We start from the raw sequence: 25,000 nt of genomic DNA on the forward strand, positions 1-25,000 counted from the left end.
GTTCTAACATCTAGAAATCTAACAAGCGTGACCTCAAAATATCAAGACAGAAAATTTTATCTTGATGGTCCTCTGACCTGAACACCATAGAAAACCTGTGGATTATAGCAAAGCTCAAAGGGTGTGTCACTGAAGTCTTTTGCAGCAGTATTTTATTTTATTTTTTTATAAATCCTACAAAAAAACAATCCAGAAGTTTTCAAAGGGGATTTTAACCAAGTACAGATTGTCTAATTGCTTTTTTAAAACCTACACAAGGTAAATGGACTGTACTTACAAATCACCTTTCTAGCCAACTGGGCTACTCAAAGCACTTTACAACACAATCGGTGCCTTCATTAAACCATCCACACATACAGCACTCTGCTACATCGCTACAAAGCTAATTTGGATGAATCATTCTATCCTAATCTAATCTAGAGTCTAATCAGTGATTTGGAATGCATACACGGATGGGGCCCACATTGGAGGCAATGAGGGGTTCAGTGTCTTGCTCACTTCAACATGCAACAATTTCCAGCGCGATCAATAAATTCCTTATCTTATCTTATACTGGTGGAATAGAACCCCCACCTCCTGTGCTCTAACCACAGAGTCATAGATGTCCTAAAAATCCTCTAAAGTTGGCAAAAATATGTACTGTAGACTAGAATACAAAACTATAGCACCATCTTCATGATGTTTTGTAAACGGTTCTATTCTTTAGCTGTTCACATTAGCAAAAAACTTGTGAACGTGCATCAGGTTTGCATAACAGCATTCTCTGGTGAACTCACCTATGGCCAGTCTGGTGGGCTTTTTCTTGGGTGGGTGTCCAGAGCCAGAGTTACTGTCATCTTCCTTCTGTGAACAAAAAAAAACAACATGACGTTATAAAGAGAAAAAATGTGCTTGTGCCAAACATTCAGCTGCATGATGTCCATGAGAGGTGGATTTTAAAAGTCTACCTTGGCCTTCCGAGTCCGGGTGATGTGCAAGTAAGCTCTCTGCCCAGTCCGAGCATGGTGCCTGTCCACATACTGACTGCCAAAACCCAGGAAACTGTTCATGCACACATACAGGCCTCCTTCACTCTCCTATAAAGAAAGCACATGGATTTTAACTGTGACAACCTTGTCCTTCTTATCATCTTATCACAACATAATAATAAAATATGCCATACCACTTTATTTATAAAGCCCTTAAAAACAGCAAGGCTAACCAAAGTGCTGTACAGTACAACAAAACAAATAGCAAAGGGCACAGGATAAAATACATAAAATCCACAGAGGTAAAGATAATAAACCAAATGACAAAAATAATAAAAATGGTGAAGTTAAAATCAATTCACACTGGATAGAAAGCCAGGGAACAGTGAGAGAAGGGCCTGACATGCTGTGGTAAGTCATTCCACAGTTTTGGACCTGCAACAGATAAGGCCCTGTCACCTCTGAGCTTGAAACGTGTGCGTGAATATGGAACCAGTGGGTGCACCAAAGCATCAGCTGGTGTAACCGCCACAGCTACTTTTAGCTCCTCTAACAGTTAGCTAACGTTTACTACAAAGCAACTAACGTTCGTTATTCTAAGTTGGTAAAAAAAAACGTAAATAAATGTATTATTACGTTGATTTAAAAAGTTATAATAAGGCCATTAACACTTCTGACAGCTGTGACCATAAAACAACTGCATTAAGTTGCTGTCTAGTTTGACAGTAAAGCAGCTGAGATAGCTAAAAAAAAAAAAAAAAAAATTAAAAAAAAAAACAAGTGCGGCGGCTAACTTTCCATTACAATGCAATGTTAGCTTAGCTTGACGCTAGCTTGTCAGTTAGCTTAGGGAGGGAAATACGTTAAACCAGTTTGTCAAAGTGGGCCAAAATGATAGGTCAGACTGAAGTAACTGGGACACATGCGATAAGAAACAAACCGCCGCTCTTTTGGTTAGCTAAGGGTTCAATTTATAAAAGAAAATGCTCACCGGCGAAGCAAATGACAGGGCGCATTCATCTTTGTGGACTCGGTCTCCCGGCTTTGGAACACGAATTGTGGATAAAACGGACATCAAAACCTCACCGACGTCCGCCATCGTAAATTCACAAATTTTGCTATTCAATGGGAATTCTTTTTTTCTGCGAGTTTGTCCACTGAACCTGTCGATTACCCGTCTGCCGTCTAGCCTACCAGCTACTGCTACTGTGTGTTTTGGCCCGAATGAATCATGAGATGCTGCCTTGTGTGGGAAGGCCGAGCGCGAGCTGTATGGCAAGCCAATTTATCATATAATAGTAAGCTCTGCTCTTCAAGACAAACGTTCATAATTCAATCCTAGTCTAAATGACCATTTTAATCGAGTATTCTGTCATTCCTCCTTTTCAAACCCCTATCCGAAAGGCAAAAATGTAGTGCTTTTGCACATGTATGAGGTTCCACCTTATAAACGTGCCACCTTAAAATTATGTAGGCCAGGAAAATGTCCCCCACAAGAACAATAGTTATTTGATGTTATTTGTTTTTGATCTGAAGCTGTCTGCACTGAAGTTATCATCAACAAGAGTAAAACAAACAAATAAATAAATAAACAGATAGAAATTGGAAACTTGTTGATGCTGGAAAAACAAGACCTCTCAACTTTTCATAATATGGATGTTTACGCCTATGACAATTTGCAATGTGCTGTATTATCAAAATACATGTTACTTAAATATGTATGTACAGTATGCATTTTCCTTGGGACCCTATGTACATAATTTCATTCCACCTTATGTACCACATGATGGAAATGACAATAAAGTTGACTTTAACTTGAATGTATGTATGTATTTACTGTATGTAAAGTGGTCTTTGACCGTTTGTGAACTCTAGAATTGTCTATATTTCTGCATAAATATGACTTAAAGCATCATCAGATTTTCACACAAGTCCTAAAAGTAGATAAAGAGAATCCATTTAAACAAATGAGACAAAAATATTATACTTGGTCTTTTATTTATTGAGGAAAATGATCCAAAATTACACATTTGTGAGTGGAAAAAGTATGTGACCCTCTAGGATTAGCACTTATCACCACCATCACCATCTAGCAAGCCTGGGTTTACATTAACATGAGGATCTGTGATAGCCTTTCCAGCCTGAGCATTATTCACATTGTAAAGTTTTATAAAGTCCCTTTATTAATATGATCACATGTAATATCTGTTTATTTTCATTTAACAGGTGGTTAGATTTACTGTATACTGTCAAACTCTGCATCAGGCAGAAACATGTTGCAAGAAGATTGGACTCTGATCTTAAAAGAGTCTGTTCATCAGAAGCTGACTAAACTGGTACTGTTCAAAGACCAGTAATTAAACTGTTTTGACAATGGAAAAACCTACTTCTTTCATAATCCACATCATAGTTTGCATGCACCTCCTTTGGTTGCTCCTCATTCCAGTTCGATGCTGCTGGTGACTGGAACCATCTGCAATGGGTCTTAAAGCTCGGCTCATTTATTTTACTCTCTTTTTAAAATTTAATATGTTCATTAGATCACTGTACTTGCTTTTAGTTTCAAAATGCCTGTCACTGTTCTTATTGTTCACATAATGCTTAAAAAAATTAGTTCACTTGTGCATACTGTGTTGTTCTGTATGAACCGTATGAACTGAAGCTGTCCACCTTAATTTCTTTAGGGGATTTTAAGCATTTTATAAGGTCAATATAAACATCAAAGCAAATATGTTCGTTTTTAGTATTTTACCTTGTTTTATACGGCACCTTGATTTTATTGTTTATAACACTACTTTTATTTTAATTGCATTTTACTGTAGTTGTTGTCTGTACCTGTCTGTCTAAAACAGATCTCTTGTAAATGAGTCCTTGTGACTCAATGAGACTAACCTGTTTAAATAAAGGTTGAACGAGCATGTATGGTTTATATAGCCCTGTGCCTTTAAGAGGACTTTTTCAGGCCAATGCCTCTGGACTTGCGCAGAACGTCTGTAGAATTTGTAGTGTAGTTTGATTATATGCTACAACGGCCTGCCACATAATGTCTTTACCGTAAACCACAAAGTATGGAAAACCACAAATTCTTTTCAGCTAAGAAATGTACATTGCGAGTATTTTTAGCCACATTATGTCACTGTTTGAAATGTAACTTGTGCATGGGACATCAGTTATTTGTTGCGTTTCTGTACGCCCACTGTTTTGTTAATACGGTAATCGCTGTTTAACGCGGAACACACCGCCCTCTTGCGGTCATATGAAGTATTGCAGTTCCAAAAACTACACACAAACGCAAGTGAATCATGTCGAAGCAAACAAATGATTAAACTTGTTAAAACAAAGTAAAAATTGAAGTAGTCAGCGCTTTTTTTTCCCCCACCCCAGGGATGAATCTTTCTGGATCGACTCCTCCTTCGTTTTACCGCTTAAAGCTCACTCCTCCTCTTCCTTTAAGTCGGTCTCCTGCGCCACCGGGTCTGGGTCTGCTCGGACCATGGCGCTGCGCTCCCAGCTCCTCGCTGTATACGTGGCGTTTTGTTGCGCGGCTTTGTTGAAGTCGTCGCTCGGCAGCAGCTCCAATGTTTTGTCCCTCATGCAGCCGTATGATTTCCTGTATTACAGCGGGGTCCGGGCTTATTACGGAGAGGAGTGGGGAAAGGCTGCGGAGCTGCTGGAGAGGTCCATCGGAACCAAGGAGACCCTGCAGAGAGTCCGCAGACAGTGTCACCAGAACTGTGAGGCAGCTGGCTCTGACGCTTTCAATAAACTTGGTAAAATCAAACATAATCCAACAGATTAATATACCTGTAATAAATTAACACAAATGAGCATGCCTAAATTGTACTGTTTATGTTTGATTAAATCAGACACGTTTTAATTAGGAAGATTAAAAAGTAATTACATAGTTTGTCTAACAATAATAATGAACATTATTTTGGTTTTATTTGGACCTGAACCCCACCTCAGAGTGGGATTAAAAAATTGTGTCAAACTAAAATAATAAAAACGGACAAAAATATACTAAACCCCAGAGTTATTATAGATTGAGACTTAATGAAACAAACTATAATTGTTTTTTTTTTATGTAAACTGCAGACAAACAAAACAACAACTGTATTTAACCATCAAAATCATAATTAAAAAAAAGTATTTTTGTTTTATTTTTTATTTACTGTAAATAATTGAAATGTCTAAGTTTTTAAAGGTTTTTCTTTCTAAGAATAGTCTTTTCACCCTTCCTTTAAAAAAAAATCTTATTAAGTCATATTTTGCAGATTTATTGAAGCATTTGTTGATACACAAATACAGTAAACACTGTTGGTGCTTTGTGGGAGCTTTGGGCCTAAAACTGAGCTCTAAATACACATTAGCAAGGCTTTGGATCAATTTAAGTTATGGATGGAAGACTACGTGACTTTAGAGGTTTTGGTGTTTTAAATGACGTATGTGAATATGCAGTCCAAATAAATCAAAAAGAACATCAGACCAGTCCCAATAAATTCAAATTTAATAAATGGACAAACAGAAAAGTTGAGAAGCATTTGAAGGGTCTTGAGAAAACTGGGTGAGATAATCAAAACTAAACCTAATTTGAAACTGTCGTCTTTTAGATTATCTTGCAGCTCTGCAATAAAAACAGATATAATTACGTGGTGGAAGTCATGAGAGGGAAAACAAACCATTTCTCAGAGCAGTAACACCTACCAATTAAACACAGGGCTGGAAACTAGATGATTTTTCTCTGTTTTTAGCTGGGGGGTTTATAATTTCCACCACAAAGACTCATTGTGCATAAAAAGCATTAAGTGTGACTGTGAGGGATGTTTTCTGTAATGTTAGATTCTGAGGAGGGGCACATGTGGGACCTCTGGGCCTTGGACTGGGTTCAGCAGAGGGCTGAGTGTTTGAGGTTCTGTATCGGACAATCTGTCTCACCTACGGCTCAGCTTCCTGTTTCCACTGACATCGAATATGAATTTGACATCCGCAACCCCTACAACTTCCTGCAGGTCACTTTCTACAAGGTGAGTCGTTCTTTGGACAGCCATGAATAAACTCGTACGTTTATCTCTAATGATGCTGCCATAGCGCTGTTCACACTCTGCATTTCTTCTTCTGCAGCTGGAAAAGTTGAAAAAGGCGGCCACAGCAGCTCACACCTACTTTGTGGCCAACCCGAGTCACCTGGAGATGAGAAACAACATTGAGAAGTACAGACGGATGGAGGGCGTGACGGAGGAGGATTTCCAGGACCGGGAGGCGGAGAAAGAGAGACACTGGGTGAGCTGGGAAGGAACGGGACGAGCGTTCGTACGTCTCGGAGCATGTGCTGAGGACGACTCTCAGCTACTACCATGTTAAGCCCATTATCTGAGTTACAACCATATGTGTATTGGTTAATCTGGATTAGCTGTGGCGGCCCAGTGGCAATTTTAGCCTCTTTTTGGGAACCCCTAAATTTTAACTCAGCACCCCTGAAAAATTAAGAAACCATCATTAGGATTTTGTAAGGAAACTCAGTTCTCAAACCTTAGATTTTTCAAAATATTGATTACATTTGGAACAAATGATTGTCTTAAATGGGCCAGTAAAATCTATAAATGTATTTTTTTTTTTTTTGCACAAGTTGGATCCTCGACCCCACCTGTCAATCAGTCCGGTAGGCTTGTCAGCAACTGGCCAGTCGGCAATCTCAATTTGTCCCAAAGGTGAATGCCCCTTACCTGCAGGAACTGCACCCCCTTTACCTCCAACAACATTCACTAGGTTAGCACTATGTTAATGCCAGCAGTTGTCGATGGGTGGGGTGGATGCATGAGAGAAGTGGAGCGTACTCTATTCACACAGGGAGAGCTGTTGGTCAGGCTACTTCTTTTTGTGCCATTAACTCTAAAATAGTTATTGAATCAAGTGTTTACTTATGTAGGTAAACATAGATGTTTAACAACCCGTTAAAATACACCAGAATGCAGGAAATGGCATCTCCTTTATTCAAAATTTTCTGCAGGAGGACCCCCAGACCCCTCTCTTGAATGGAGTTGACTCTAATTGGTAAAAAGTTTTAAATTTACATCCAGTTATTACCTCCTGAGAGTTTCACCTAAATCAGTCGCTCTGGTTCATCAGATATTTTGCTAACACTGCAGACAAATTAACATACAAATGTAGGTTATTATAACATTGTCGCCCTCAGTGGTGGGCGATAATGTTGCCGTCAAATTAGAAACGACACAAGTTAAAGTCCTCTTCCACAGAAAACACATTAAAGTACTTTCGCTTTTTTAAATTGGACAGTGTCAAGTTTAAAATAGTGACATTAAAAATAATTCAGCTCTGAGTTGGTGTGGTTTGCGACAAAATATTTCATATACTTATACTTTATATACTTCATACTCAACCTTCCTGCTTCCTTTGGGTCAAAATGACCTATATGACGTGTCAGTTTTAAAACTGAGGCCTTATGGGCCCATTTTGACCCAAGTCCATTTGGCTTACAAGACCCCAGTTTTTAAAATGAGGTTGAAATTTTGACCCAAGGGCAGCAGGAGGGTTGACCTTTTAGTCATAAAGAGAATGCCCCTAAGAGGCTTGTGTCTTCAATAATATTTAATGGTTTTGTCAGTATTGCTTGCAGTCATGAAAGAAAAGGAATCAATTAATATTTGTGTTTAGATTTGTCTGTTAGCAAAATATCTCGCAGCTACAACTGATTATCTTTTGGAGTCAACCAGTTTCATGATGGCTGCCATAGCTAATTGACTTTAAAAAACACATAAATGCTCATCATTCAGTCATGATTAGTGGTTTTGAGCTAAGACTTGCTGTGGTAGTAGCTGAGAGTCATCCCCAGCACACACTCTGAGTGCTGCCAGATGGTCTTTGTTTAAGACTTTATCATGTAAGGTTGCAAGCGACATGCATTCCTTCAAGGAATCTTTATTGTTCAAACAATATTTTCCCCTCATCTCTGATCTCTTTTCTCTTGTTTTAGTTTTTAATCCATGCATCATTCCGTTTTTTTTTTAATTCATTGGAAGCCAGCAGCTCTCACATACATTCTGTTTTCCTATCTCAGATCCAGTATGATGCAGCTCTCCAGCACGAAACCTCCTCTGACTGGAAGCAGGCGGCGGAGAAGTGGAAAGCTTGTGTGACCGAGACTCTGCGGCAGACGGAAGAGTGCAGGGTGCAGTGTGAGGTCACCCCGCAGCGGCTGCCCGAGGACCGCGGGGTGGACAGCGTGGACGGGGTCTTCGAGAAGGCTGCAGGTAAGAATAAGCGAGACGGCTTTTTGTCGCTTGGAAACGAACCGAGCCTAATCACGAGTCACAAGCACATCCTTTGGATTCGGAGAAGAAGATGCATCAAACAGTTTGTTTGTCTGTTAGGAAACACATCAATTACTTTGAGTTGTTACAGATATTGACCTAAAGCTACATGAGACCTTTGTTTAAAACTAGGGCAACAGGCAAAATGTTAAGGCATGTTAAAACTAGCAGTTTTAACATGCCCTTTCTTCTCTTTTCAGCTCTTTCTCTGTCTCTGCTGATGTGCCGTCAGTCCTGCGTGACTCAGGTCGCCACACGACCCGGGAGGATATCTGCTCAGGAGGACTTCCTGCCGACGCAGCTGGAGCATCTGCACATTTCACAGTTTAAATGTCAGGATTTGGAGAGAAAACTAAAGATCCGTTAATGTGCTATTATTATTGTCGGCTTTATGGTGAACCTTTGTTTCCCAACAGCTGGTGATGTTCGTGGAGCCCTGCAGAGTCTTCACTCCTATCTCTTGTTTTACCCCGCTGATAAGGACTCCTTAGACAACCTGCAGCTCTACCAAGAGACACTAGGGGGCGACGCGGAGTCACAAGATGCACAACCTGCTCAGGTATGGCTCCAGAGTGTGTTCATTGTGAAATGATCTTAGTTTGAGCTAAATATTTTGCGTGTAGACTTGTTTTTGACTTGATAAACAGGGAAAATGTTTCAAACTCACCTTGATGTTCAAGCTTGACCAAAAGGTTTATGTGTTTTAATCAAACAGGAGATTGTCACATACATCAGTCGGTCCTTGCAGGAGAAGAAACTGCTTTACTTTGGTGTGGAGAACCTGGAGTTCAGTTTCACAGACCCAGTAAGGCTTGATGTCAAATAAAAAGACAAAGTTTTAAAGTCTTTGTCCCCTGAGTTCATCATTCATCCTCTCTGTAGGACCTTTGGACTCCAGAAGATGTTGTGCCTGAATCAATAAGGGAAGATTGGAGGTGAGACAAATGGAGACAAAGTCAGTCAATAACTCACTGAATGAAATGGATGCTCAGCCCTGTTTTTTTTTTTTTAAACTGCCAGAGTGGAAAAAGAGAAATTAAATAATAAATTAAAAGAAGGAAACCAGCTGGAAGAAGTGGATGATAGTGGGTTTTTTGCAGGTAAAAAAACAATTTTTAATTGTAAATTGTTTTAAATTGTCCCATGATTTAACTAGTTTCCGGTCTCATCCTTCACGATTCCTTCCCTCAACAGGGGGTGCAGTCCCTCAGGTGGGTGTGACCATAGCCATGGACGACGAAGCTCTGAACGGGACCAATCGAGTTCTCTTCGATGGAGTCATGACTGAGAAGGAGTGTGGCCAAACACTGCAGTTAGCATCTGTAGGTTCCTTTAATTAGAGGCTTGTCTTCATCCGAACCACACCAGCACCTCCACCTTCCTGTTTGCGTCATCTTTCATAGGTTGCAGCATCTCTCGGAGATGGTTACCGAGGACGGCGCTCTCCACACACACCTCACGAGACTTTCGAAGGTCTTACTGTCCTTAGGGCCGCTAAGGTGGGAGGAAAGGAGGTGAAGCGAACGGGAATATGCCATCTTGCAGGAAATGTGTTGAACTCTACAGTTTGTTCTCTTACAGCTGTCTCAGGAAGGCCTGGTCAACCAGTCGGATGCTATGTTGCTACACGAGCTGGGCGAAAGAGTGAGAGCGCTGCTGCACTCGTACTTCAGGAGCCCCTCAGAACTTTTTGTTTCTTTTACACACTTGGTGTGCCGTAGTGCCATTGCAGGTAGACTCAACATCACTCACGTTCGACTTAATATTATTTGCTCAAATTAAATTACCTTTAATTTCACCACTGTGGATTCACTTAGATTGTTCCATAGATGTCATTAAAATACTAAGAGCTTTAACTCGCTGGGAGTTGAAGCCACCAGGATCCGGTTTACGGTAGCCGCCTTGTGTTTTTGTAACCATAGTCTGTGCTCTAGTGATGTGGGACTTTAAGTCCTGTCTACTCCCCTAAAAACGATCATGAAGTGAAATGAGCTTTCCATTAAGCGCAATGCAGTAACCCCTCACTTATTGCGAGAGTTATGTTCCAGACACCCCTTCGATAGGTGAAAATCCACAAAGTATGTACGTTCGGTTCAGGTCGTGCTTGATTATTTTAAATAAACAATCCATGCCGCTCGTGCGACTCACTCAGGTATAAGACAGGCACACACCCCCCCGCCACCTCCTTTTTTTTTTTTGAGGCTGTCTGTTGCACGCCCGACAGTTGTGTATCCCTACTTTGCTGTCTGCTGCTTCAAAAGGAGAAATTAGGGGTTGGGGGTCTGTCTTATACCCGAGTGGGCCGCACTCAGCCACTCTCTCTCTTTGTTTAAACTGATTCACCCTAATTTTCTCCGATATTCTACATTTGTTCATCTGATCCGTTCATCCCTGCTCCCTGAGCAGTAACAATGGAGAAAGTCAGACCCCACCCCCTCCTTTCTCTTTTTGAGGCTGTCTGTCACAGCAGAGCAGACAGCCTCAGAAAGAGAAAGGAGGAGGCGGGATGAGGCCTGTCTTTCCTGTCGGATTCTTTCCTTTCCTGTCTTTCCCCACTGCCACATGTGTCGTGTACAATTTTACATTGAAAACCTGAGAAAGAGTGAGTTTGCGAAAGTCGAACTGCGTAGTATCGAGGGAATACTGTATAGCTAGTTACAATTGAACTTGTAAGAAAAATTCATCTTTGATCATACATCAGTAAGGTAAGAACTAGTAATCAACCAGAATGAACAGCTAAAAAAATCTTAGGCATATTTTTTAAAAATTTATTTTACAAAAGCAACGTCATGTTTACGTGGGAGGGTATGACTTAAAACCTGTACTGGGACCATCCTGTGGGGATGCTATAATGGCTCCTGCTTCAACTTTAGGGTTCCTGTATGGGGTTTAGGTATTTTAATATGTGTCTGTTTGTTATTCTGATTATAATAATATAATCTGAATTTTCTTTTCATTCAGGTGATCAGGAAGGCAGGCTGGATCTGTCACACCCTATTCATGTTGACAACTGTCTTCTTGAGCCTGAAACCAAGCAGTGTTGGAAGGAACCGCCTGCGTTTATACACAGAGATCTCAGGTAAAGTCCTGACCCTAATTGATTTATAATTTGCATCCATGGAGTTGGATATTGTTGTAATATTTAAATAGGTCATATTCAAAAGCTCTTTTATTTAGTATTCAGTACAGTACATGAACATCTTCAGATTTTTTTTTTTCCTCTGGTAAACCACATAATCCTGATCTATAAATCATAGTGCCATTCTATACCTGAATGATGACTTTGAAGGAGGCGAGTTCTTCTTCACTAAAAGAGATGCCAAGACGGTATCGGTAAGTCACTTTGTTTTGAGTGCCAAATATATGTGGAAAATGATTTTTGGGTCAGATCTGGTCATGGTTGGACTTTTCTGCCTTTGTCCTCATCTACAGGCTCGAGTTAAGCCCAGTTGTGGTCGATTGCTGGGTTTTTCCTCAGGCCAAGTAAATCCACATGGTGTTACTGCTGTGACAAAAGGCCGGCGGTGCGCGCTGGCCCTGTGGTTCACTAAAGAGAAGCTCTACAGGGACATGGTGAGCATTAGCCGTGACCTCCTCCCCTTCAGGTCAGGACTGTCACCTGCGGTCCTCTTTGCTGATGTCGTGACATCGGTGTTGGATAATAAGACTAGCTCGAGCACCATGCAAATCTGTTGGTTGTTTGCATGTTAATGCTCATTTACCCTACTTGACTGTGCCATGTCATTGTCCATAAGATCTATCTAATGGGTTCTTGTCAAACTAATTTTATTTTATAGGGTAATCAATCTGTAAACCTAAATATTTTAAGTAATATTGTAGTAAAAATATATTTATTTTTAACATAATTTAAATTCATATATTTTAAGTCATTCAATTAAAAGATTGTAAGAATTTAAAAGAACAGTAATTTTGTGGAAACATGGATAGAAAAAATATAAGGTCTCGTCATTTGTAATGTAATGGAGAAAAAACAAAACATTTTATTAATTCTTCTATTAATTGAGGAAAAAAACTAGTCTTAAAAGTTTTAGTTCAGACACATTGTTGCTGACAAATCACAGCACTTGCATCATCTTTTTGAATTGCTCTCAAAAGTTTGCTTTCCAAATACCTGTGGACGTAACTTGTCAATTCACTAATTTTGGTTTGATTTATAGGGCCTTTTTTTTTTTACAAGAACCATGTTTAAAAGTCACCATTTGTTCACATAACTTTAGTTAAATCTTTTTTTTTTTTTAACTTCACAGATAACAGCTTAGCAAAGGAACCAATTCAGTGTTTCCCCTACCCCGTCCCATCAACAGAACAGAGTGCCCTGCCTACCAAATTTACCCCCCACTCCCCCGACAACTGTTGGTATTGATGTAGCGAAGAGCACAATAAAGACGTGCTAGCAAAAATGCTACTGACATACAACTCCACCCCCACACGCCCCCATCGATAAAAACCAGCCGCAACGTAGCACTAAGCTAGCAGGCGGGCAACACAGATGTGACTCTGCCCCTTCTTCAATTAAATTCAATTTATTTATATAGCGCCAAGTCAAACAGAACTTATCTCAGGGCACTGAACAAATACATTCAAACATTCAATTAGTAACATTTATCTAAGGCAGGGTAGGGTAGCCAGCAGATTACGGTTCTGTGAAGAGAGGTGCATTTTCAAGATCCATTCAGTTTAAAGAGTCATTCAGTTTTGAACGGTAGTGATGTCATTACGTACGACCCACGTAGTGACGTATGATCTACTACATAGAGCCTACATATGGCTTACGTAGTTGTACATTGTGATATCCAATGTAGGGTCATACCACGTGATTTGTCAAGCAGGCAACCCCCCATTTCCTCCTGTGTGCATGTTTCTCATACACAACTACTGCTGTCCTCTTCCTTGCCTGTTTTTCTTCGTCTCAGTGGAAAATCAAAGGAGGAGGTTGTCTGTGACGTGGTACCTATCGTTTGTTGCAAAGATTTGGATTGTTTGCAAACGCCACACCTCTACTTCTCATTTCTGTATGGTTTTTTTCAAAGAGCTGTTAGCTGAATGATGCACGTCTTAGGTCCTGTGCCAGATATGGGCTGTATTTTTTCCTATTAAAGGCATAACTTGCAGATGGTTCAGTTGCTGCCGTTTTTAGGTTTGACACTTATTTCTGCATTTGTCAATTATTTTTTTTTACATGCTCTTATGATCAGGAACAAAGACTGGACAGAAAATTAGTGAAAAGCAACCAAGGTCCAAAAAGAAAAAAAAAAAAAAACACTTTGAACAAGCTTTTCTGGGATTCCTATGAAAAAGTTTAAAACGTGCACAGTATTGCATTCTCCAATGTTTCGCATATTTCCTGCAGGAGCGAGAGGAAGCAGAGGCCCTGTGGGCATCAGATGGGCATAAAGTGCTAAAAAATGTCGAGGAGGAGGAGGGCAGCGCCACTGCAGGCCGTAACGCTCGAAGCCATGCGCCTAAAGAAAGGAGCAGAGAGCGAAGAAGGGTGACGGGGGGAAAGGATGAGCTATGAGAGCTGGAAAAACCTTAGACACTGAAACCTTCTATGTACATTCTTCTGGAACAGTCTACCATCTAGTGGTACCACGCCATTTATACTAAATCTGCAGTTTTTACTCGAACGTTTTTTGTTCTTCACATTGATGTTTTTTTTGTCGGTTATGTCGTGTTTAAGGTGTAAATGCTTTATTTATACTGTAAATGAGGATTTTATTTCTGTGATGACGTCAGCCTGTACTGATTTAAAAAATAAAAAAACAGCATAATAAGTATTAAATGTGACCTTTTTTCAGTGAAGCATGAGTGCTGCATACTAAATGCACTGAAGTGTTGGGAGTAAGAAGAGGATTAGGACCAAGAGTGAGGTCAAAAGGGGTTAGAAAAGTGACTTGAGGCAGAACAATCAAGCAATCACCTCAAACCCTCCATAACAGCCAGAGTTAGTCCTGCTTAAAGTTCAAAGGAAGAAGTGACAACACTGTAGTATTGTAGAGGTGGAGATATGAGCATCATAAACAATAGTTTCAGGTACAAAGTGGAAGAGAACCAACTGACGGAGAGGGAGGTGCGGAGGGGGAGAAAAGGATAGAAATAGAGAGATTACTGTTAATCCCTCATAAATGAGAGCATTTGTTTATGAAGCTTAAAAAATCTTCCATTTAGAATATGGAATGGTAATCCAGAGAGAGAGCATTTAATCATACACATCCAGTGATGTGACACTCGACCCTTCTGCTTCCATCGTATCGTGTCCATAAAAACCAGTCTGCTTCAGTCAAGTGCTGTTTATGGCCCATATTAACACACTCACCCCCTCTTGTCGTAATCCCACACAGATTTGGGTCGACAGGCTTGTTTAGTGGAGCCTAAATATTATCCCTCCCCCCAAAAAAAAATAAAAAATAAGAAAACAAATTCTGCTTTCTATGTTGGCTGGAAACATAAAATTCACAGCCATCTCGTCATCTTTTTGTAATTTATGTCGTTGGTAGAAATTATGTAAGACGTAGATGTGGATTTATCTATGTGAATCAAGAGCATCCCATCGTTATAACCGCGCTGTGAGTGATGAGTAGCTCGTGGTCTACTCTTTGCAGCAAACACCACATCGGTTGTCCGCTGTTGATTTGGGGTCATCCTGAATGATGTGTTGTGTTTTTCTGGGTGTAGAAAAAAGAATAATAAGGAAGAATGAGATTTAACAGTCTCTGCTTTATTTTTATTTTTGTCACAACAGATTTTATTTAATAGCTAGCAGATCTATTTATTTATTTTACCTTTACCAGGATAAATTAAAAAAACTATTGAAATTAAAAACCCATTTTTCAAGGGAGACCTGGCCAAGAGGCAGTAGCAAATCTAACTCAAGTTCCTATAAATTGTCTATTTTGTGTGGTGTTTTCTACAGATTTAACTAATGAATTGAGAACAAATAGACGCTCAAAAAACTTCTTGTTGAACGAACATAAAAATCTTAAGGGGGGCGTGTACTGTATTTTTTAAAAGTAGGATTTGCATTAAACCAGCGAGAATAAATCTAAACTCTCAGAAGGAAACAGAGGAAGAAGTTCAATTGTTTGCTTTTTTTCAAAATGCTGTTAAAAGTTGAATAAGTTTTACTGACACTAAATCAAAATAAACTCACCTCTACAAAAGCTTGGAAATGTATTCTATTTTTTGATGCACTTTAGGGAATCAACCTAACACACGATTTTTAGAGTGGCCTTTTATTGTGGTCAGTCTAAGATACACCTGTGCAATAATCATGCTGTCTAATCAGCATCTTGATATGCCACACCTGTGGATTGTCTCAGAAAAGGAGAAGCGCTCACTAATTTACACAGATTTATGAACAATATTTGAGAGAAAAGGAATTTTATGTGCATAGAAAAAGTCATAGATCTTTGAATTCAGCTCATGAAAAATGAGTGTTTATGTCGCGTTTGTTTTTGCTCAGTGTATTTTCTTTATCATTTATACGACACACAACTGTAACTTTTGGGGTCATACCAATTCAGACAATATGAAAAAATGTCTAACAATCCATTTTACATGCATTGAACTAAACATTCCTTGAGGAGTAACATATCTTGCAAAACTCACAATCTTGAAAGATTTCACCTAACACCATTTACACATGACCCCCTTCATTTTCATCGTGAGATGATCTTAGTTTAAAACTGACAAAAACGCTGCACTAGAAGGATTGGATCCAAAGAGATGAGATGTGAATGCATGCCCTGCGTCTTTCTGCACCTCCCACTGTTTCTCCTTGTTTGCACACCTGACCCGAATCCTAATCACTGCAGGTGTTTCCCACTCATATCATTAATGTCTGTGTTTAGTCTGTGTTATCACCCCCCTGGTATCCAGGCATTATCTAACCCTTCCACGGTGTCATGGTCTGGTCTTTCTCTTCGTGTTGTCTCCCTCCTCGTTAAAGTAAGTTTTGCTGCCCTGTCAGTGTTTTTGTTTTCTAAAAAAGTTAAATCTGGTCTTCTGGACATTCAAAAAAACAAAAAAAACAAAGCAAAACAACAAAAAAATGTAGAAACGTTTCGTCTATCATCCGAGAGACTTCCTCAGTCTGAGGTGCTGTATTCAGCTCAGTCTCTTAAATAGCACCTTCTCAGAGTGGATCAACCAGTTTGCTGCTGACAACCAAAACCAGCTGATCACATGCTCAAGAAGGACCATCAGCCTAACAATGGATCATTAGCACACTGATGGCTGTTTACTATTCACAGAGGGCTGAGTGATACTAGCAATCACAGCATTGTAAGAGGGGGACAATTGAACACGTAGGCCCCCACCCCTGTTTCACGATGGACGGTTTCTTTTCACAAAGATGGCCTCCTTTACTCCTCTCTCAAACCATCGTTCCTCTCTATCCAGGATGTGCACATCTTCATCCCTGAAAGAGTGACCGCTGCCCTGGAGATGAGTGTAGACCGCAGAGTCCTGGCCTGATGATGTTGATCTTCTGTGCTGGGCCATCCTTTTGGCCAGTGGCTGTTTTGTTTCCCCGATGTAAGACTGATCACAGACCTCCTGACACTGAACAGCATACACAACATTACTCTGTTTGTGCCGGGGGACTGGATCTTTGGGATGAACCAGTCTTTGCCGTAATGTATTTTGGGGTTTAAAAGCCACTGGGACGTTGTGTTTAGAAAATAAACGTCTCAGTTTCTCTGATACTCCCTCAACATATGGAATGACCACTGGTCTGGGTCTGGGTTCCTCCTTTCACCTGTTGGCTGACTGGGGTCCTGTTTGGGTTTCTTCTCTGCGTTCAGGAAGGCCCAGTTAGGATATCCACATTGCTCTAGAGCCTGTCTTGTGTGGGATTTCTCCTTCTGCCTGGCTCCTGAGCTAGTGGGGACGCTGTCTGCTCTGTGATACAGAGTCCTGATGACTCCTAACTTGTGCTCCAAAGGGTGATGGGAGTCAAACTGCAAATACTGGTCTGTGTGGGTGGGTTTGCGGTAAACCTCGGTTTGCAAATGTCCTCTATCCGAGACTGCGACCTCACAGTCCAAGAAAGCCAACTTGCCATTTTTTACATCTTCTCGTGTGAACTTGATGTATTTATCCACAGAGTTGATGTGGTCAGTAAAATGTTGGACTTCCTGAGATTTAATTTTAACCCAGGTGTCGTCAACATACCAGATCAGCTGGTTTTGGTTGTCAGCAGCAAACTGGTTGATCCACTCTGTGAAGGTGCTATTTAAGAGACTGAGCTGAAAACAGCACCTCAGACTGAGGAAGTCTCTTGGATGAGAGATGAAACGTTTCTAGATTTTTTTTGCTTTGTTTTGCTTTTGTTTTTTTGAATGTCCAGAGGACCAGATTGAACTTTTTTTGGATAAAATGCAAAATAGTTTAACAAACAAACAAAAACACAAGTTCTGACATTCTGACATGAAAGGCCATGGATGATATGCATTCTTACAATAAATGTTAGACCTTTACATTCCATAATAGCAACATAAATATGCTACAGGTTAAAGGCTTTAATACAAATATTATGGCAAAACAAGGCATTGTGAGTTCATAAATCATAACTTTCTGGAATCCCTTTTAGTGTGTCTTCATCTTGGCTTCTTTCTGCTAACAAATCCTTTTTCCTGTTTTTGGTTCTGTTTCCTACGCTCCATCTCACAGCCTGCTTCACCTAAACTCACTTTCTCCAAATCCAGAGCCGGCGCTGCTGTCGTCACTGCACTCGACTGAGCAAAGGTCAACACTTTTAAACCCCGGAGCTTCATTTATCCTCACTGCATGATAATATAAACCCGGAAAGTAGGCAGCGCACACATTAACACACTTAGAAGTATTTTTTTTCCTGCTCAGAAATGGATGACACGTGTGAAAAAGAAAGTTAGTTTAATACTCTGAACCTTTGATTTTATATATAATGAGCCTTATTTATGTTGGATTTTTAAAATGAAGATTGTAAATAAAAGCAGAAAACAGATGAAAACTCTGATCTTCGAGATGTAAAGATCAATGTTTTATGTTGATTCAGTATAATATCCTCAGTGATTTAATGATTTCAATTTTTATTATATAGTGTCAAAAGGAGGAGTGTTTCACAAATATGAAAGCCAATAAAGACAGAAACACACGCCCTCAAAGTGATCATTTGAATCTTTTGAGATTAGATCATGTTATCCATATAACTTTTTTTTTTTTTAAAGAATGGAGTCCTTTTAAGGTGACAACAATCTAATTTAGTCTTGCCTGCTCTGACTAGCTGTTGGTTTTGATCCAAATTAAACTTGGTTCAAAAAAACATCTACAACAGGTAAGATATTAGCTGTTCATAACCTTACAGCAAAACCTCACTTCAAAAGAACTAAACTATCATTTTAAACAATATAATAAACAACCAACCAAAAAAAAAGAGCCATTCTCATTTGATACATCAAAGTTCATGCTCATTAATCCAGGTTAATAATCCAACATCCTGCAGTCAGGTCATCTGGATGGGGTTTTTTTTGTTGTTGTTGTTGTTGTTGAGACATTTCATCCTTTATCCAAAGGACTTCATCAGAGGAGCCAAGGGAGGAAAAAAGAAATTGCCCAGATGACCTGACTGAACGATGTTAGAATTTTTTTTTTTTTACCTTGATTATTGAGCATGAACTTTGATGTTTTGAACCACTTTGGCTATGGCTGCCACAGAGGAGTTGACGGGGGAGAGGGCGGGCCCCAGAAACCATCTTATCACCAGCAGACTGGTTGGGCCACTATGTGAGTGTGCTGCTTGTGGGACTCAGTTTGTTGTGGCTCCTTGGACTGATGAAGTCCTTTGGATGGACGAAATATCTTAACAACAACAAAAAAGAAACCATCCAGATGACCTGACGAACAATGTTGAATTCTCATTTTACTGTTGTTAGCGTCTTTAGACACGTTTGTTTTAATTCAAGTTTGGGATTTGGTTTTCCTTTTATCATAGTAGATCATGAAATACATCCTTACAGCTGAGAAACAAATTGCAACAACCGTTTTCAATCCTTCTGGATGAAATGTTTCTGCTCTCACCTCCTGCCTGAATGTGGCGTTTCATGACGCAAGCCGAGCTGTTTCATAAATAATACAGGTGATTTACTTGGTTAGATCATGTGAAACAACTGTGGAGTGCACACTCTCTAACAGAGGGAGACCATTATAAGCACGCTGCAGATTTCAGTTTTTTTTTCTTCAATTGTTTAACGAGAACTAAAGAGGAAGCTTGGCTGACACCAAACTGAGACCCGGTACATGTCACGCTCTGATAAAGTGCACTTGGAGTGTAGTAAATGACTCTCAGCTACACTGACACCAAACGTTAGCAGAATATGTCTGTCAAACTGGCAGGCATTTAGTGTATTTTTATTATCTTCATCTTGAATCGACTTGACTACAAAAGTTCAAACATTATTGTCCATGTTTTATCCTTTGGCTGCAGGAAATTATAATGTTTGTTAGACAGCTCCACCAACAGATGTGTCTATACATTCAGGTTTGTTCTGTTTGCACAGTCGTTTTAAACCACAGACAACTTTCTCTGAATGCTGCAGATACTTCCTGCGTCTGAGCTCGGCTCAGCTTCCTCTCAGCTCGTCCACTTTCTAATATTAACTTCTTCTCAGGTTTACGAAACAAACGCTTCGGCCTCTCAAAGATCTTCCTAAAATGACCCCAGCACCATAAATAGCCATGTTCCCAGTTCTGTTGCTTCCCCCCACCCCCCCTCCACACTATTATTATTTCCATCTTGACTTAAATTTACCCCTGCTCAGGTCCTGTGACCCTCCACAGCCATGTTTGGTTTCCCCCACTGTTAGTTGTAATTTTTGCCTCTTTTACCTCCACTACATCCCCCCACCCACCCCCCATCCACGTCTCTCTTTTCTGTCCATCCCAGGTTTTATCCCCTCATCACTGATCTCCCTTCATCCCTCCAATCCTCATCTGTTCCCCATAGGAGCAGTGGACTGAGTTAGTGACAGAGAATCATCCCACTGAGTGTGTTTGAGGCACCAGGAGTGAATGAGTGGAGGAAAGAGTGGTGACCCCCAGGCTGAACCTATGCAGACACCCTGAGGAAGATCGCAGGAGGAAGATCAAATAAAAATCCACCTTGAGAGGAGAGTTGGACTGGTGAGTTACCGCTTGTGTGTTGCTCGTAACTCACTTTCCGGTGATGGAGCTTGAGCAGTTTGATTTGCTGCTCACAATCAAACTTAAAGATGAGGAAATACAGAAATTCAAGGCTGTAATCACGTTTAGGAACCATTTATTGGGTAAAGAAAATTGATCCTGAAGTTGGAAAGTTCTTTTTTAAAGGCAATGCACCTTGAGTTAAAAAATGTATAATAATGCATAGGCGTAGCCAGGATTTTATGAGGGGCGGTTCGTTTGAAGAAAAAGTGGACCTGTAGGACTACTCTGATTGGTTCATTGGCGGTGGTACACATAACTTCAAATGTGTAAACAAGCTAATTAGCTAGCTAGTTAAAACACTGCTGTGTGAGGTAAATCTGTGTTACCAAATAGGCGGTTGTGAGTGGAGAAAGAGCAACACACTGAGAGGGGAATAGCGTGTGTGTCCAGTCTTCTATTCAGAACTCATCCCAGACACGAACGAACACTTCGGTACTCCCGAGTCCCGCCCGAACATACACAAAAAAAAAAAAAAAACACCGAAGAAGAATGAAAGACGTCATCCTCTTAAAGGCACAGTACCACTCCTTAACTCTAACAACATAAATGCAAACTAAGCCCGCAAATAATAACATTACTTCAATTGCAAAAATAACTCATCTTTTTACTTTGCTTTGTTAGACATTGTTTTTTATGAATGAAATTACTTCACCTCGCAGTTCTATATCTCGCGGGAGTTGTAGGTGGGACTTCATTGGCAAAGTGGGCGGTTCGTTCGAACCCCCCGAACCCCCCCTGGCTACGCGCATGTAATGTTTGACCAACATTACATTGCTGCAAACTCTATGCAAATATTAGTGTCTTTGCGTTGTTTTATGGCACAACCAACAAGGGGATTTATATGAGAGCGGTATGCTGGTATTAATTTATAGACTCATAATCTGAGTTAAAAGCAAATTCCCTTTATTGTAGGACTCCTAATCCCATCAGATACACTTGGTATGATAGAGCTGAACGAGTTTGCTTTATTGATGCATTAGTCTAAAAGTGAAAATAAGATTCAAACTGTAGATTTTTACATTTTAATGAAGAAGAAGGTTTGCTTGAGAACAGCCGTGAATATTTCTTTTTCTGTATTTTTTTTTTTAATTAGAAAAATCTGGAGAACGTTAATGAAAAACACAGAGGAAAAACTCAGACATACATTTTTCTTTTCAGCAAAAATCACTGATACAGTCCAGAATTTTACAATTGTTAGAAATGTTAAAGGCATTTTCAGAATTTTCTGTGTCAAAACAACATTGACTGTAATCTTTATGTGGATGAGCACTCTGTTGAGATAAATATACAAGACCAAATCCTCAGGCCCAGTTCAAACAAAAAATAACTTCACTTCTCACTAGTTCTAACATCTCTTTCCCATTCAACCCCCTTCCATCTGCCCTCTTCCTCCACCTCATCCCACTATCCTCTCCCCCATCCCTTTCTCCATCTCCTATCCAGATGTAAAGAGCAGTCAATAATCGGATGAGAGCAGATTTGATTCAAAAGGCTTCCCTTAAAATCTCAGCCAGTTGGATTTAAAAACTCACTCTCCTGTCTCGCCTCTTACCCTCCACCTCTTTAACTCCCTGCCTCGCCTCCTGTCGGCCTCCTCTTCTCCTTCTCTGTGCCTGAAATGCACCTCACCATCCCAGAAACTCTGCAGCAGTGATTTAATCACATGGAGTCGCAGGTAACGGAAGGCTAACAGCACGGCATGATCAAAAACACTTAGTGGAGCAGTTTTCAGATTTAAAATCCTCTGTTCAGCAACAACTTTGTTAGTTTTATGAAGCTGCTGAGGTGTTGCACCGTGATGGCCTTGAATCCTAACTTTTTTTAAATTTCAGCTTGTTTCAGGCCATCGTTAGCTCACTTTAGAATGGGAGACAGTGTGCAGCGGCAAAAGACTGAATCAAATCTTTGTTTTGGAGAGTTTCACTCCCGTCCCCTCCTTTTTCTTTAAACAAATTAGAAGCAAATCCACTTGGATGTGTGTTATGACAATGACTCTCATTCAAATAGAGAAAGAACAAATGAGAGATTGGCAGAGGGACAATTAAAATCAAAGCAAGCTCAGATTTTAAGGTAAGGTTGAGGAATTGGTTTCCTGTTTTGTTTTTTGTTTTTTCAAGATTTAGGTTAGAGTTTTGTTGTTTGTCCACACGTTACAACAGATCCTATCCTCTCTGAACTCCTCTACGGTCTGGTTTTGCCTCTGCTTCGGCCTCTTTTCCTGCGTGCTGATTACATTTGTCACACTGTATGAGTTTGACCATTAGGTGATTGGTTTATTTGCCCATTTTAATCATGACATTACCAAATTTAATAGTCATCAACATGATGTGATGGCTCAGCAGAGTGTCAAACTGCACAAACTCTTATTGGTGTCGTGGAGGAAGAGCAGATACGCTCATGATGTTACTACAGGACTTACAGGTTTGTGTGTACATTCGGGGTGAGGATGTGTGCACTCAGGTGTCGCATCGTTCCGAAGAGCAATCTTTTACTCTGAATGTCAAGTTTGACTTTTCATACAGTCTGTTTCTGTGTGGGTGTACGTGTATGTTCACCTGAAGGTGTGTCCTGTGGGTTTCTCTGCGAGTTCCTGCGTATTCACGAAAGTTTGCAAAGTAGACGAGGGCTTGTTTGACTTGCAAAATAGCGCTTACTTGGAGTCTGGTGCTAGGAAAAGATAACAAGCTCAGGTAGGTTTAATTTTCAGCATGAAGTGTAGCACAGGAAGATACAAGAAAAGTATGAATCACTATTTTTGTGCTTTATTTTGTCAATGAAGTTAGTTGATTTTTTCCCCCCAATCGCTTTTCTTAATTTTAGGATTCTAAGCTTCGCTGTTATCTCCACTGGTCTCCTCTGGTGACACCTCCTAAAATCAATCACCATGGGTGAAATGGAGCAACTGAGAAAGGAGGCAGAAAGCCTTAAAGACCAGATCAATGTGAGTAGACTCTTCCAAATCAAAAATTCATTCATTTTCTTTGTGACATTTATTCTTAGAGTATTTAACAATGCTCTCAGAGCACTCCGATGGAATAAAATACACATTATTTTGTAGATCTGATGACCTCATTGGTATGTTTCACGGTGTTGCGCTCCTTTAGGCAGCTCGTAAGGCTGTGCAGGACACCACTCTGCAGGAGGCAGCAGCTGGGGTATCTGTGGTGGGACGAGTCCAGATGAAGACCAGGAAAACTCTACGGGGTCACCTCGCCAAAATCTATGCCATGCACTGGGCCACCGATTCAAAGTAATCATACGAAACACGAGAGGATACCAAATGTTTAACGAGTCAGATAAATTTTGATGTTTTGTTAAACTAAATAAGACAAGCCAGTGTACAAAAAAAAAGAAGAAGGTAATCAAACTTGTAAATATAGATTTGGGAACAACTATTTTTGTACTCAATAATTCTTAAATTGATGTGTTTAATCTTTGACTCCACATTTTAAATGACTCGTTCAGGTTGTGCGTCAGCGCCTCACAAGACGGGAAACTTATCGTGTGGGACAGTGTCACAACCAACAAGGTAAAAAAGATCAAAACAACCTATAAGAGTCCTAATAATGCTATTAAATGTGGAACTTGTGAATTCATCCTTCAAACTGAACCAATTCAACATTTTAAATATGAAATTTGAACCTGGTTTAAATGTAATAAAAAGTATTACTTTTTAAAGCAAAAAATTTGAAAAGCACATCATTGAATGTATTAAGTATTTATTTTATTTTAGTGCATTTTAGCACCGAGTTTGTTCCCTTTTCTTCAAGTTAAGTTAAACATTTAAAATAAGAGACTTTGACATATTTCATTGCAGAAAAACTCTAATATTTTTCTTGCTGAATTAACAAATACCTTGGGACAATTGTCTCTTTTATCTGCTGTTGTAGCCGCTTCTTGTAAAAATATCATTTTAAATGTGTGTATGTACATTAATTAAATCATTGCAAATTCAGTTCATGAATACATATCTCTGGACTTTTAATCATTTTCATGTTTATGCAAATCTTTATCTGTAAATTTGATCACAAATTTACGGCACTAAAGCTAAAAAGATAATTAAAGACATTGAAAAATGTTTTCAGGCTGTTCATATTTCATTTTAAAAGTTTTAAAGACAATCATTGCAAACCATGAAATCAGACATAAAGACAGTCCGTCCTGAACTATACCAAATAAAGCAGTTTCAAAGAGTTTACTCCGATAGTTTCCAGATAGAGCATTATGTAAATCTGAAATACTGGTACACACTCGATGTAAACAAAACACATTTATCTGGAGTACTTTACGCAAAAAATATGAAATCTGGAACAAAATACTTAAAAGCTGGCAGACTTCTCAATCCCGAATGGTTGTTTCATGGATGTCACCACTGAGTGTTTAATCACTTTAGCTGTTTTAGTACCAGCCTAATGTGATATTTGACAATTTTGCTTACTAAACACAACTTATATTTTCAAT

General features: G+C 39.7%; 3 protein-coding genes across 4 annotated transcripts in view; 2 read left to right on the forward strand and 1 right to left on the reverse strand.

Moving 5' to 3' along the window:
* The window catches only part of usp5 (ubiquitin specific peptidase 5 (isopeptidase T)), a 15,192-nt gene extending 13,004 nt beyond the window's left edge, over positions 1 to 2,188 (reverse strand). The window contains exons 1-3 of the mRNA XM_037676194.1: positions 1,960 to 2,188; positions 948 to 1,076; positions 777 to 843 (exon numbers count right to left, since the gene is read on the reverse strand). Coding sequence (XP_037532122.1) covers positions 777 to 843; positions 948 to 1,076; positions 1,960 to 2,067 — 304 coding nt within the window. The 5' untranslated portion in view covers positions 2,068 to 2,188. The remainder of the gene's footprint in view (positions 1 to 776; positions 844 to 947; positions 1,077 to 1,959) is intronic.
* A 2,219-nt stretch (positions 2,189 to 4,407) lies between these two features.
* On the forward strand, positions 4,408 to 13,951 carry p3h3 (prolyl 3-hydroxylase 3). The gene is made up of 16 exons (XM_037676252.1): positions 4,408 to 4,738; positions 5,808 to 5,992; positions 6,090 to 6,248; positions 8,044 to 8,236; positions 8,497 to 8,628; positions 8,713 to 8,855; positions 9,012 to 9,101; positions 9,179 to 9,231; positions 9,317 to 9,396; positions 9,491 to 9,618; positions 9,700 to 9,795; positions 9,878 to 10,028; positions 11,258 to 11,375; positions 11,554 to 11,629; positions 11,729 to 11,869; positions 13,668 to 13,951. Exons 1-16 carry the CDS (start codon positions 4,462 to 4,464, stop codon positions 13,833 to 13,835), a joined length of 2,190 nt encoding a protein of 729 aa, XP_037532180.1. The 5' UTR covers positions 4,408 to 4,461; the 3' UTR covers positions 13,836 to 13,951.
* Positions 13,952 to 20,295: 6,344 nt separating this feature from the next.
* Positions 20,296 to 25,000, forward strand: part of gnb3a (guanine nucleotide binding protein (G protein), beta polypeptide 3a) — a 6,820-nt gene continuing 2,115 nt past the window's right edge. The window contains exons 1-4 of one of the 2 annotated variants that reach the window (XM_037676226.1): positions 20,296 to 20,476; positions 23,360 to 23,480; positions 23,644 to 23,789; positions 24,005 to 24,068. In XM_037676226.1, the coding sequence (XP_037532154.1) occupies positions 23,424 to 23,480; positions 23,644 to 23,789; positions 24,005 to 24,068 (267 nt within the window). In that variant the 5' untranslated portion in view covers positions 20,296 to 20,476; positions 23,360 to 23,423. Of the gene's footprint in view, positions 20,477 to 22,567; positions 22,610 to 23,359; positions 23,481 to 23,643; positions 23,790 to 24,004; positions 24,069 to 25,000 lie in introns of those variants that run through there. The other variant, XM_037676227.1, reaches the window with a different exon arrangement.

This window comes from Nematolebias whitei, chromosome 5 (assembly GCF_014905685.2).
Source record: "Nematolebias whitei isolate Nwh7 chromosome 5, NemWhi1, whole genome shotgun sequence".
NCBI lineage: Eukaryota > Metazoa > Chordata > Actinopteri > Cyprinodontiformes > Rivulidae > Nematolebias > Nematolebias whitei.

What these genes read in the sequence shown, in the direction of transcription:
- p3h3 (XM_037676252.1), top strand. Translation starts at nt 4,462, where the DNA reads ATGGCGCTGCGCTCCCAGCTCCTCGCTGTATACGTGGCGTTTTGTTGC. An exon ending in TGCAGGTCACTTTCTACAAG is followed by an intron (nt 5,993 to 6,089) that starts GTGAGTCGTTCT and finishes CTTCTTCTGCAG; the next exon opens with CTGGAAAAGTTGAAAAAGGC. An exon ending in CTGTCCTTAGGGCCGCTAAG is followed by an intron (nt 9,796 to 9,877) that starts GTGGGAGGAAAG and finishes GTTCTCTTACAG; the next exon opens with CTGTCTCAGGAAGGCCTGGT.